The 14,127-nt window shown below is 33.2% G+C and overlaps 1 protein-coding gene across 2 annotated transcripts; it reads right to left on the reverse strand.

Moving 5' to 3' along the window:
• Window positions 1–9,767: 9,767 nt before the first annotated feature.
• On the reverse strand, window positions 9,768–13,911 carry LOC136211086 (ubiquitin-conjugating enzyme E2 28-like). 2 transcript variants are annotated; one of them, XM_066002609.1, is made up of 5 exons: window positions 13,759–13,911; window positions 13,550–13,645; window positions 12,579–12,706; window positions 11,185–11,289; window positions 9,768–10,121 (listed from the first exon to the last, which is right to left on the reverse strand). In XM_066002609.1, exons 2-5 carry the CDS (start codon window positions 13,617–13,619, stop codon window positions 9,978–9,980), a joined length of 447 nt encoding a protein of 148 aa, XP_065858681.1. In that variant the 5' UTR covers window positions 13,620–13,645; window positions 13,759–13,911; the 3' UTR covers window positions 9,768–9,977. The 2 variants fall into 2 exon arrangements, with proteins under 2 accessions (XP_065858681.1, XP_065858682.1); XM_066002610.1 differs by lacking the exon at window positions 13,759–13,911 and having other exon boundaries at window positions 13,550–13,663.
• Between the last annotated feature and the right edge of the window lie 216 nt (window positions 13,912–14,127).

Genomic DNA, 14,127 nt, shown 5'->3' on the forward strand with positions numbered 1-14,127 from the left:
AAAAGTATTTAAATTAGACAAACTCAGAATAACAAACTGTTCATGTCTGAAACAAATATTGGTAACCATGGAAGAATTAATCTTTGCAAAAACCCATAGAGTTGGAAGCTCCTTATTGTTCATAGCAATTAAAGACAAACCAAGCCTTCTCTAGAAGGCCTCATTAACAGAACTGAACTCCACCATAGGCTCAGCTAAACAAAGAAAATCCGGTTTATGAAGAGAACACAAACGATGCAAGTATCCCTATTAAGAATACCCCTACAATTCCAGTAAAGAAATATCATTTAAAACGGACCGGAGGTTTACTGGCTCGTTTGTTTCGAGCTGGCAAATTCTCCGTTGTTGTCATAATTTTTTCCCTCCGCCTTACTTTCTTAGTGCTAACTGTGTTCCAACTATTGTCATCCTCCTCTGCCATATCAGCCCAGGATTTAGTATGGGATGATGATTCAGATGCTGAATCAGCTCCCTCATATCTAGTGAGAATATTGTCCATTCCAGGTGAATCCGGCCTATCAGTTTTATCACAACTGTATTCATCCTCCTTCCTAAGTTGCGGGCTGCCAGGTAGAACAACCTCCACCACACAACTAGTATTAGTAGGAGGCTGAAGCTCAGAAACAATCCGTGAAGTGGCATGTTGAACAGGCACCTCGGTCTGAATTGCATTAGGCTTTTTCACAAACTTCCTCTCCTGTGAAACCATTGTACGTTTTCTTTCAATAACCGGAGCCTCTAGAACCTTTTCCAATGGTTTTTTATTTTTCCTGCAGTCATAAGCCATGTGGCCAATGTTTGAACAAACTTTACAGAAGCTTGGTAATCTCTCATACACCACATCTATCCAAATTTGTTTTCCTTCTCTCTCAATACCCATTTTAACAGGAAGCTCATTCTTCAAATCCACATCAATTAACATTCTAGCATAATGACCAAACTCACCTTCAAGAGTGGTATTATCAAATCGTATAAGCCCTCCAATACCCTTTGAAATATCCGAAAGAATTTGAGGATCCCAATACTCCCATGGAAGAGAATATAATCTAACCCAAACTTGAGCATTTGTAGACTTCTCAGCATAGGGGTCAAAGTCCGGAACCCATGGTTGCAAAAGAAAAGTACCTGGCTTAGTATTGATAATGCCTCGTGCTAGCAACTGATTCTTGATCTCCTGGGATCCCAAAACCACATGAAAAAAGCCTCTCCCGATAGATATCAGTCGCCAAGAATCCTTCAAACCCCAAACCTTTGTTAAAGTTTCCTTAAGAGAAAGAACCTTCCATGGGGCATCTCCTTTGTTTAAGATTAACCTGCCAATCAGAGATGAGGAGCAAAGGGCCGCACGCCTATCATAGGCAGATTGAGAAATTCTAACCGACCGAAGACCGCCAATATTAGAAATCACAACAGACGAGCAAGGAGTCGGATCCAGATTCACAGCAAGGACCTTCGCAAATGACCTGCCCTGCACCTCCAAATTAGGCTTTCTCAAAGGATCCTGTGAAATCGAAGCAATCTGTGGTTGACGCGATTGCGAATTATGAAAAGGGGCCTTTGGATTAAAGAGAACCTCTATACCGAGGTAGTTATCTAGATAATCCATGGTGGATAAAGAGTGATTCCTAAATGATTTGGAATTTAGTAAGGAAAATCTTGGAGTCTTTTTAGGCAGATTTGAATCTCCATAACTTTATATGATACTTCCTTTTTTTGCTATAATTGATTTATAATTAAGTAAGTAAGGTTTTAGTTTTTCTTCTAATTTTCCTTAACAGTTGCAAATGTCAAATTGTATTTCTTCCTTTTACAACCGAGTGATTAATTGATTATATTTTATGCAAGTTTAAGGGGCTATCGAGATACTTTAAAAGGTTGGAGAGGCCAATCAACTATTTTGGATAAGTTTAGGGGGCAAATGATGTATTAAGCCAAATAGAAATATAGATGCAATAAGCATGACAAAGAAGATAAAAAAAACCGTAACAAAAATGAAAATAACAATAGCAGAATTAAAATCCCCAATTGGCACTTTTTGACGCAATTGTACATGACACTTTTGTTCGGATTTAATATATCATTAGTCACTGAATTTACACGGTTGTTTCAAAATGGTCATTCAACTTCAATTTGTCCCAATAAAATCATTCAATTTTGAGTTTTGTTTCAATTAGATCACTACTGGTTTTTATTTTCTTAATTAAAAAAATTTGAAAATTAAGAAATCAATTAAAAAGCTTTCGGTTTCTTTTCAATTTAAAACCCGAAGTTTTCAACCGGTTTCAAGTCTGGTTAAAGAGACTCCTAGAGGAAAAAAATTTAACCGGACTCTTTATGAAGAATTATTCTCGTTAAGAAATCTACATATTTATAAACTTTTACACCACAGTTAATTTTCTCTTCCAAACAAACCACAATTAATTTTTTTTAGTTTCCCTAAAATATATGTTTTTTTATAAAATTTTTTAAGATATTTAATTTGCGGCTGCAAGTTGGTAAATTTAAACTCCCAATGAGATTTGACTCTCAATTTTAATTAAAAATGTTAATGTAATGATAGAAAATTGTTGTTTAATATTGAAATTAATTGTTGGTTTGACTCTTATTGTGGTGGCAAAAGGGTAATTAAGGATTAAAAAAAATAGGGTAATTAATTTATTAGTCCCTATATTTTGACAAAACACACTGTTTAGTCCCTGTATTTTCAAAAACACATGGTAAGATCCCTAACCTTTTTATCAATGAACTGTTTAGTCCTTCCGTCTGTTTGTTATATTTTTTTTACCGTTTATGACTTCAGAAATGACTAAATTACCCTTTACTATTTACCTTCAAACTTTAGAAGAGAAAGTCTAATTTAAAAGAAGCTATTTGTATGGAGAACAAGAAAAAGAAAAGACCCAATGCATACGAATTTGAACGATTAAGAAGAAAATCAAGAAGAAGAACATTCAAAGTTGATTTCAGATGCATTAGAGTTTAAAGGAAAGGAAAAGAAGAACGCAAATCCAAATTGACTAACAAAATCTTCATGAGAGTCTAACGGCAGGGACTAAACAGTTCACCGAGAAAAATGTTAGGGACTAAACAGTTCATTGAGAAAAAAGTTAGGGACTTTATCATGTGTTTTTGAAAATACAAGGACTAAACAGTGTGTTTTGTCAAAATATAGGGACTAATAAATTAATTACCCAAAAAAATAATAGGACATGTCTTTTATTTGGGTAAATAATTATAAGAGAAAAGTATAAAAATAAAACTTTGTAGTTACATATATTTTCGTTTACCGCCTTGTGGTTTAAAAATTTACAAAATGGTATATTAAGGTTCATTCCGTTAGCAAACACATATTAAATTAACGGTGTTAAAAGTCAAAGAGAAAATAGTTAATTTGATCCTTATATTTATTTATTTTATAAATTAACCCTCTTATTATCTAATTATCACAATCAAACCCCAAAATTAAAAATAAAAATCAAATACACCTTTTTCTCTATCTCTCTCTAATTTCTTATTTTTGTGTATTTGATTTTTATTTTTTTATTTTGGAGTTTGTTTGTGATAATTAGATAATAAAAGGGTTAATTTATAAAATAAATAAATATAAGGACCAAATTAACTCTTTTTCCTTTGACTTTTAACATCGTTAGTCAATTTGATATGTGTTTGCTAACGGAATGAACCTCAAGGTACCATTTTGTAAATTTTTAAACCACAACACTGCAATCGAAAACAAGTATAACCACAATGTTTATTTTGTACTTTTCCCTAATTATAAGGTTCCTGTTAGGTCCATCATGTTATTATAAGATCGTTAGGTTTTATCTTAATCAACTATTTAGTCTTTTTATTTATTTTTATACGTAAAAGTACAAAATTACCTCTAATTATACAAATAAATAGCTTCTAATTCTATTTTTCAAATTTCATGAAAATAGTTGTAATGAAGTTTGTATAGTATATATACACCGAAATTCTTATACTTATGTATATTAATTAAAAAAATTATATTTGTTATTCTCTTAAAAAAATCACTTTTATAATTTTATATAGTTATACTCCTATTTTGATAATTTTTACAATATTTATTATTCATTTTTTTAATGAATAAGTTATTTATTACTAAATCAAAACTTATAGTTATATGAAAATTAATAAAACAATTAATTAATGATGGAAAAATTATTATTATTACGAAGGAAAAAAACATAAAATAAAAAAATAGATATTTTATTATTAAAGCATATAGTAAAAGGTAGTTTTGGTATTTTAAATTTTATTTATTCTTATTTGACCATTCATTCAAATATAAGGATTAAAGAGTTTCTAAAAATAAAAACCAAATACTATATTATTAATTATAAAAACATAGGGACTAATTAGTATATTAAGTAAAAACACAAAAACCTTATAATTATTTATCCCTTTTAGTTTAATGAATTATCTATTACCCATTTCAATCATGATTCATGCTTTTTTTTTTTTTTTTTGTGTGTGGCTTGCAGCACTTCGTAAATACAAAAAATTAATTTATCAAAAAAAAAGTACAAAAAATTTAATTAATTTTCTTTATAAAAATTAATATATGTCACAAAATATTCTCAATTTAATTAATTCTAGGCCTAATACATTTCTAGTGCCTTACGTTTGTTTAGAAAAATCAAACGCTATCCGATTAATATATCGTATGTGATTCCCTAAAATCCTCGTAATAGAGTAAAAGGAGATTTTGTACGTATACTTTAATATATCAATTTAAGCAAATCCAGGGATAAATAAGATGTTTTCAAAGTAAAGGGGTAATTGAACTTTTTATACAAATACAAAAGGACTAAATATATATTAAGCCAAATTTTCTTTTTTCTACTGCATGGATTGACAAAAAAAAAATGAAGTGCCGATATGGTTCGGGGCTACTTTTTATTGGTTTCACGTTTTTTTTTTTTTTTTCAGATTGGTATTAGTGGTTGGTAAAAAAATTTATTTTGTCAAATTGACCGATAACAATCTCAAAATGAAAATTTTCAAAAATTAAAGTTGTTTAGTATCATATTACTATGGAACTATATTTTTTATTTTTCAAAATCATCAATTTTGGAGTTTTGTCTATCTAAACATTAACTTTCTCTCTCATAAAAACAAAAATACCTAAATGACCTCAAATTTAAAAAGTTGAAGAATTGAAATTGCGTAAAATATTATTTAGTTCTTGGAAATTTTCATTTTTAGGTCGTTATCGGTCAAATTTGGAAAAATAAAAATTTTGATAACTGCAAATACTAATCTGCAAAAAAAAATGTAAAACCACTGTATTTTATTTGAAATTAACCCTTATTTCAAATAGAAGATAGAAAAGGGTTTAATTTGAAATGGAAGCAACTGCTAGGAAAAATAAAATACTAATATCTACTATTTATTAGCAACAATAAGTATCTAACAGCAATGCGGAAACATCAAATAATAGATATAAAATGTCTAGTTAGAATTTAAAAATAATTATTTATCACTATTTTAGAAATACATCAGTTAATATTTAGGGGGTGTTTGGTTACTCATTTTCATGCTTCTGTTTGTCTTCTCACTTCAAAATGAAGAGTTTTAAGTATTCGGTTACTTACCTCATGTTTGCCTTTTACACCTGAAAAGTTCCTTTTATAAAAGCAGGGAATCCATACTTTTTGGAAAAGCAGTTTTTTCCAACAACAAACAGTAGATAAAACAAACGGGTCCTTAATATTTACCAGTAATTGCAATAATATATAATATATAGTTATAACATATACTACCTCCGTTTCATATTACATGTCTTTTTAGAGATGTTTTTTTGTTTCATATTACATGTCATTTTATATGATCAGTACACGTTAAGTCATCTTTTTTTCTGCTATAAAACACGGGTTTACGGAAATTAAGTAGAATAATGTACTTATTATAGAATATATATAAATATTAGAATCAATAAATAAGGGACAACGATGTCTTTTTTCTAATATCCTGAATTTCTATACAACTCTTTAAAAAGACATATAATATGAACGGAGGGAGTAGTAAACAATAATAGTTGAAATAAATAGACTTTTTTATGGTAAATAAATAGACCTTAAGTGAGTGCAAACAAAACATTTTTTATTGAGATTAATGATACATTTCTATAAATATTTATTAAAAAATACATTTTCTAAATTATGTTTAGAAAAAATATATTTATTTATTAAAAAAAAGCGTTTTGTGTTTTTTTAAAGAAGAAAAGGTTCGTACGTGTATTGTGACCCCACTTAATAATTAAAATGGTGGGATTCTGATATTATATTATATTGTAGAACCAATTGAACTAATAACTCAAGCTGATAGTTAAGACCCAACATGGATCTTATACTAATCTCTGGCAATTGAGTAGAAAACTAAAACACTAAAGCCGAAAAACATGAACACCAACTTCTTAACACTCGAACCAATACTCAATAGCATGATCCGAGTTTTATTTATAACTCGTGAAGAGTGAAACCTCTAAGTGTTTGCAGCGACATTTCTGGTAAAAGTTGGCACAAATTTATTATCATCCTTATACGCAGGAGCGAAGACAAAGGGGACGGGGGGCACAGAATCACTCCTATCAAGATGATTCTGGCCCTTCCTGTCTCCGAAATATTGGAATTGCGGGTGTTATGATAGCGTGAAAAAATAAATTATAGGGGTGTCATTAAGCCTTGATAGTTCGCATCTACTCGAGTTTGGAGGCTCGAGCACTAACGAGTCTGAGCCTCAGTTTCTTGAGGTTTGGTTCAAAGCTCGCAAACATGTTCGATTATTTTAATAACTATATATATTTCATTAAGAAATAAAATACATTACAAACTTTAATATGTATATTTCATTGTTTAATTCTTTTTTTATGTGAGTTTGTGTTCTCCGACCATGACTATCATCTACTATTCTTGAATCTCGGCTATAACATGTGATTGTTTTTCTTTATAATTTTTTTAAACTCATATGCAGTATGTTATAAGACCTTTTTTTTTTGTCTCCTATGCCACTTATTCTATGCACATATAATTAATTTTGTTAAAGCTCGTTAGAAGCTCGATAAAAGTTCGGCTCGGTCAAAGCTCGTCAAAGTTCGGTTCGAAAGAACTCGGCTCGAAAATATTGAGGAGCCAATACCGAGCCTACCTAGATTCGGCTCGGTTCAACTCGGCTACGAGTAAGAGTTTGGAATTGACACTACCTACGGAAACCCTATCCGTTGTCATCCCTATCTAAACCAACAGCACCAAACAAGCCCTCTATCTCCTAATAGTCACACATTGAATAATTTTATTACTAACAAACTTTTATTTTATTGTTAGTAAATTGTCCATTTACCACAGTAAATAACCAATCATTGTGTTGAAACTTTGGAGTTTTTTTTATATAAAGAATGATGAGATATTATTAATCAATCAAAAGGGCATTACAACTAAAAGGAGGGACATGTTTCCAGGTTCCGAGATCAAACATAGAAACAAATACCTTAACAAAAACATGGACAACTTGATTCGCAGATCTTTTAACAAGTGAAATAGGGCAATCTCCCAATGCATGGATGAAGCCTTTACAATCACTTATCAACATACCAAACAAAGAATCAGAGTTGTAACTAATATTTGTGAATCAGATTCCATAAGAACATCACGATAGTCGTTGTTTTTAGCCAACTTATGGCTTCACGAAATCCCAGACATTCTGCCAACAAGAAGTCTTTTGGGGCCTGAATTCGTCCATTCTTGGCAACGATAAAAGCACATGTACTACTCTGAATTATAAACCCAAAACCAACATCCTCTGTATCTATAGGAAGGGATGCATCTGTGTTGCACTTTAGTCGGCCAGGGGGCGGTGGCTGCCATGTTGTAGCAAGAGCAAGTGAAGTCTACTCAGTAGAATTCCTAACTTGTGCTTATTGCCAACTGCTAAGAAATCCAATTGCTTTACTGAAAACCACCCTTGGCAGACTGAGTTGATGATTCCAAATAAAGTTGTTGCTATTCCACCATAAAGCCCACCAAATAGACGTTATCTGTTGTCTTGGCTCAATATTAGTAGTCCGAATATGTTTTCAGAAGTTTATTAAGGTGGTGTGCAAACCACTAATATCACCGATTATCGAGAATTGCCAAACTCTCCTTGCAAACGAGCACGAGACCAGAACATGATAAGAAGATTCCTCCACATTCGAGCATAGCAGACAGATCAGATTCAAAGGGACATACTTCTGGGTGTGCAACTAGAGATGGGAGACAGTCGGTAAGAGCCCGCGAGACAAGATGTTTAACCTTCGAAGGAATATGTAAGTTTCAGATAGAACACCAGTCAGCTCCTTACAGAATAGGGGAATGTGCAGAATTGTTACTCATTAGCCGCTTTTAACCTTCCTTAACAACATATATTCCTTTTCGATCCATAGCACAAACCCATCTATTGTGCACCTATTGTCATGAAATTGGGAGCTGGAGGATCAGATTGCAGTCTTTATCCGACAAAAAATTTCTCGTCAGATTCTCATCCCATCGTCTACCCTCATCCAGACGGAGATAGTCCACCGTAGCCTCCTCAAGCTCCAAACTCAGGGGCTCCAAACTCGGGGGACTATCAATATGGGGATTTTCCGAATCAGAGAGTTAAGGCTCCGAGCAAATGGTCGTGTCCGAACCAGTACCTACCACTTTCCTAGCCCCGCTTTTAATTAGACTCTAACCAACAAAGACACTGCGCCATATGAAACTAGGGTTGTTACTCAACGTAGCCTTAAGAAGCAATTTGGGAAGTAACAGGCTTTATAGACTCGAGCTACGAGTGGATCAGGGCAACGAAAAAGGAGTCATCCTTATTTGGCTAAGAGGGCTACATTGAATTCCCTCAACTTGCGAAATCCCATACCACCATCAATCTTCGGTCTACAAAGCCGATCCTAGGCCATCCAGCGAATCCCAAAAGAGGGAATTACCTGAGCCCCACCAGAAGGAGTTCAGCATCCTCTCCAAATCCGCACATAGGCTCCCTAGTAACAAAAATAAGCTCACGAAGGAATGGTCTAAGGAAAGATATATGAAGTTGAAAAAAGTTCTAAAGATGAGTTTTAAATGGTGTTTCATAACTACAACTCATAAACGAACAAGATCTTGAATTCGAACTCATCTATTTTCTACCAAACTGAGTATAAACAAGCCAAAACTCAACTCAATTCAATTACAACTATAACTTCATAAACGAGTTGTTACCTAAGATAAGTGTCGGTTCCACATTCATGGAAGACGAAACATTAGGGGATAAGTATAAGCACAGAGGAATCTAAAAATGTGAGTAGAAGATTCTAGTTCACAGCAAGATACGAACACTCCCGTTAGTCCCATAGCAAGAAGCGATGCTTCTTCGGAAAATCCTAGCTTACACATCGGTACGCCAATTTCAAGGAACCATTGTGACTATTAATTTCAAATTTATTAGAAAAAAAAAAAAACCAACTTACATCTATCATCTCTCAAGGACCATTTTTACCCTTGATCCTAATTTAGGGGGGAAATCAACTCACATTGATCATCTAACACGAACAGCCAAACCAAACAAGCCCTCAATTAATTAAATAATTGAATTATTGAATTATTTATGTACCTTTTTACTGCAATTAAATTGTCCATTTACCACAGTAAACAATCAATCAATTTGTTGAAATTTTGGATTTAAAACGGGGAATGATTTGAGTAAAAGATATATGTAGAAGCTAAAGGAAATTCTAAAGATAAGTTTTCTTTTTTTCTCATACAAACAATTAAAAGCAGCAAATGGTGTTTCGGAAGGGCATAAACCAGTTGGTCCACTTATAGAGAGACACAGTTAACACTTTCATCATCCATTCATTCATTACATAATTTCTTAACTTAAAAGACCAAAGCCACAGGTAAAGAAGCCCTCCCTTATCACACACAAAAGCAGCACAGTTTTTAACCCATAGCATACTTCTGGGTCCAGCTCCTTGCCGTTGCCTCGTATTTGCTCCTATCAGTCTTGTACATGTGGGCAATCTCGGGTACCAAAGGGTCGTCGGGGTTTGGGTCCGTCAACAGAGAACAAATCGAAAGCAACACCTGAAGAAAAAATATTGATTATAATAAAGCAATCAATTGTTGCCTACAGATTAGAGTCAATTTCTGCCACAATAAGATGATTTACGGAGATGAACAAATATTAACACAATTATGACACGACACACCCTTACCACAAATACATATCTATAGTTTTCTTGAGTAAAAATACATCCAAACATGGAATGCCAAGAGCTTGTTGCCTAGGGCCAAGGGATGTTTGGTTACTCACTGTTTGACTTTTCACTTTAAAATGGAAAGTTGTATACATCCAAACATGGAATGCCAAGAGCTTGTTGTCTAGGGCTAAGGGGCGCTTGGTTACTCCGTTTTCTCCTCATGTTTGACTTTTCACTTTAAAATGGAAAGTTGTAGATGTTTGGTTAGAGACCTCATATTTGCCTTTTACAAATGAAAAGTAGCTTTTTACAAAAGCAGGAATCCATGCTTTTTGGAAGAACAATTTTATGATGTGAGAACAATATTCAGAGCTTTCAAATTTTGTATAATGGATATTGAGCACGAAATCAATTTTATTTCAAATTTTTAGAGCCATATTCCTCGTCTCAAGGAACAAAAGAAGCGGGCTACTGAGGTACTGGAGCCCCGCTTGTTTGTCAGAAAATATTGAGCAAAGAAAATATTTTCTTGATTTTCCGGTGTTTGTTCACCTAGGAAAATAAGCTAACGGAAAACTTTAAGTTAGTCAACAGAAAATATACAAAGAGAGTGAGGAAAATGTTTTACCTTTTCAAACATTTTCCTAAGCTTTTAGAACCCTACTCAATTCCTAAGGTTTTGGAACCCTACTCCATTCCTAAGGTTTTGAAAACAATAGCCACCCACCACTTCTTCCTGTAGATTCTATGATGAGTTCTTTATCCTGCACAGCTAACCTATCTTTCTTTATCCTGAATAACTACAAGTATAACCATCTTACGAGATAAAAGTAATGACAAAATAAAACATTTATGTACGGCACAAGACAATCTTTCATGTACAAGCAGAACTACTAAACTGATATTCCAAATCAGGACCAATATTGTTGAGTCTAAAAATTAATAACCTTCGATATGGTGAGGGCAGGGCTCCACTGCTCCTTCAAAATGTCAAGGCAAATGCTACCGTTGCTGTTGATATTAGGGTGAAAGACCTTCGTCCTGAAAGCAACCTGGGTAAAACATCAAACAGAAAAGCACTACAAGATTAAAAAACCATGTAATACAATTTGCAACACTCTCATCGTTAAACAAAACTACTTAAGATGGATACAGTCAATTATAATAACTGAAAACAATACGCAAATGCCACAGAAAAAAGAAGAAACAATAATGAAAGATAATTTAACTATTGAGAAATAGAAATACTGCAGGAACAATGGACATGGGTCACAGGACTCACCCGACTGGGCTGAACATAGTTAGGTGGGCCAGGCTTGAAAACTAGTGTGTTTGTATTATAGAACGTATTACAAAATATTATTTAAAAACAGGAACACATATTGGGTTCAGGCAAGGGCCAAGCATATCCAAAGTCATTCATCACTGAACAGGACCAATGGTGAATAATCAACATTCCCATCCAGACAAGATAAGTAAATTGCAAAAGTTACATATCCCATTCAACTGCATCCGATCAGCAATTCAGCATATCCTCATGCTCCATAAGTAAACTCATTTTAGTAACATCAACTTACAGCATTGTCTTCTTTCCTCAGGCATCATCCCTCACCAAAAAATATGGTCACTCACTCCACCCTACCAAATGGTTGAAGCAAATAAAATTTGCTTAAAAGGCTTTCTAAACAAGTTTTTCCTTAGAAAAGTAACCTCTTCATGATAAATCTGATGATGATTCCTTTGACCTATTTTTAGCAACACCAGCGCTGGATTTTGTTCGTCGTCCTTAGATTGGCTATCCGTTTACCTGAAATTAAAGTCACTGTCTTACCAGAGGCTGAAGCAAATGCAATGCTTTCAAAAGATTTTCTAGCCATGTCTTTTCATTACAAAGATATTCTTTTCATGAAGAATTTGAATGCCATCTCCTTGACCTTGAACATCCTCACGATTTCATAACTTAGTTGAAGCCCAAGATTAATATTGACAGTTGACAACCAAAGAACACTAGCAAATAATGTAGAGGTCACAACTCCAAACCAATGATAAGAACTTCAAGTTGACAATCATCTTCGCATGCCAGAGAGGATTTTTACATCAGAAGCCATTATGTTTTTCCATGTCATCAAACCTTTGAAAACTAGCAATAGAGGATACAGGAAAGTCTAAAAATACCCTAAAATGAAATACATGCCCACATCAAAGCTCATACATAAGAAGGGAAAGAAGCACTAATAATAATACTAATGGCACACCAACTCAAACTAGAACCACTCAAATCGTATCCCATAGATAAATACTACCACCAAGTTCATTGACACAAGTCAAATCAAGCAAGTACCTTAGGTGGCTTAAATGGATAGTCCGGAGGAAAATGAATAGTGACTAGAAACACTCCACCAGCATATGGACTATCAGGAGGACCCATAATTGTTGCTTGCCAATGAAACATGTCTTCAGCAACAGGGCCTGACTTTGCAAATCAACCAAAGCGGACACAATCAGATACACACAAAAAATAGACCTGAAAAGTCATTCAAAGTAAGGGATGCAGATAATACTATAACTTTCATGTCATATTAATAAAATTACACACTCACAAACAAAAGAATATCAAAACTTATAACTTTCAAGGATAGGCATAACTCCAACAGACACCGACAATAATAACAAGTCACGTGCAATTTAACGAAATAGACACTAGTGTTTTAAATAATACAATAGCTTATAATATCCTTTCGAACTTCAATCAGCCTTGACTAGAAAAGCATGATGAATATCAATATCCATTAAGATAAACACCTTATTTGGGAATCAGACCAGTTACCATTTATATGTGAACCGATCAATCAAAACATTGATGAACTTAATTTTTTTTTTAAAAACATTAATGAACTTTTCTATTTAAAATTTGACCTAACTTTCCCTCCAGAAATAAAATTTTCAGTCTCCTATCATTTAAATTACACATCAAATAACTACAGCGAAAGCTCCATATTATAACACCCGTGTCATAATTACAACACTTAGATTAACATTAAAAAACTATTCTAGCTATTAAACCACCTAATTCCAACACTGGATGAACATGCAAAAGAGAAAAATAAAATAAAATAAAAAATAAAATAAAATTCAATATCATAATATCCAGACATAAAATCATCAAAAAAAAAAAAAAAACACAACAGAATTCCGATTAGCACCAAAACGAAAATAGAAAACAAAAAAATAAAGATCATCGATATCAACCAAATAAAATAAAATAAAATATAAATTGCAGCGTGCAGATCTCGATTGTGAAGATGAAATAACCTGCGCTGCAAGAGGTAGGAGGATCCTTCTGGAGATCCTTGAGCTCTTTCAAGATCCGCTTCGACGCCATCCTCGAAAATCAGAAGATAAAAACCCCTACAGAATTAACAAACCCTAGATCCTTTCAGATATTAAAATTGAAAGCGAAATCAACAAAATAAGCATGAATATATACCAAAAAACAACGGAGAGAATCATGGAGCTATTACCTGAGAGAGATCCTCCTGGTTATTATTAGAATCTGAGAAACGAGAGGATGAAGAGAGAGAGAGAGAGCTTAAAGCTGTGATAAATTTGAGCTTTTATATACTAAAGGAGTGGGTATTACTCTACTCTTCGCTTGATTGGTTCTTCTGTTGTGGTTTGTGGACCCGGTTCTTCTTAATTGTAATTAATTCTTAATTACATCTCATAAATAGGTCTTAATATCTTGAAATATACTTGGAAAACTACTACTAGTAGTAGTAATTTTGTTTCTAAGCAATAAATGGTGTAAGTAAAATCTAATGTTGTTGAGTTCAACAAGGAAACAAAAAATCTAATGTTGTTTAATTAAGGGAAGTTTAAACATCATTCAA

Source organism: Euphorbia lathyris, chromosome 1 (genome assembly GCF_963576675.1).
Source record: "Euphorbia lathyris chromosome 1, ddEupLath1.1, whole genome shotgun sequence".
NCBI classification, from domain to species: domain Eukaryota; kingdom Viridiplantae; phylum Streptophyta; class Magnoliopsida; order Malpighiales; family Euphorbiaceae; genus Euphorbia; species Euphorbia lathyris.

Bases quoted from the DNA above. Each gene is read 5' to 3' on its own strand.
- LOC136211086 (XM_066002609.1), bottom strand. From the start codon at position 13,619: ATGGCGTCGAAGCGGATCTTGAAAGAGCTCAAGGATCTCCAGAAGGAT. The intron at 12,707-13,549 runs GTTATTTCATCT...TTGCAAAGTCAG, and splicing joins TCCTACCTCTTGCAGCGCAG to GCCCTGTTGCTGAAGACATG. The intron at 10,122-11,184 runs GTTATTAATTTT...TTTTTTCTTCAG, and splicing joins CTGCCCTCACCATATCGAAG to GTGTTGCTTTCGATTTGTTC.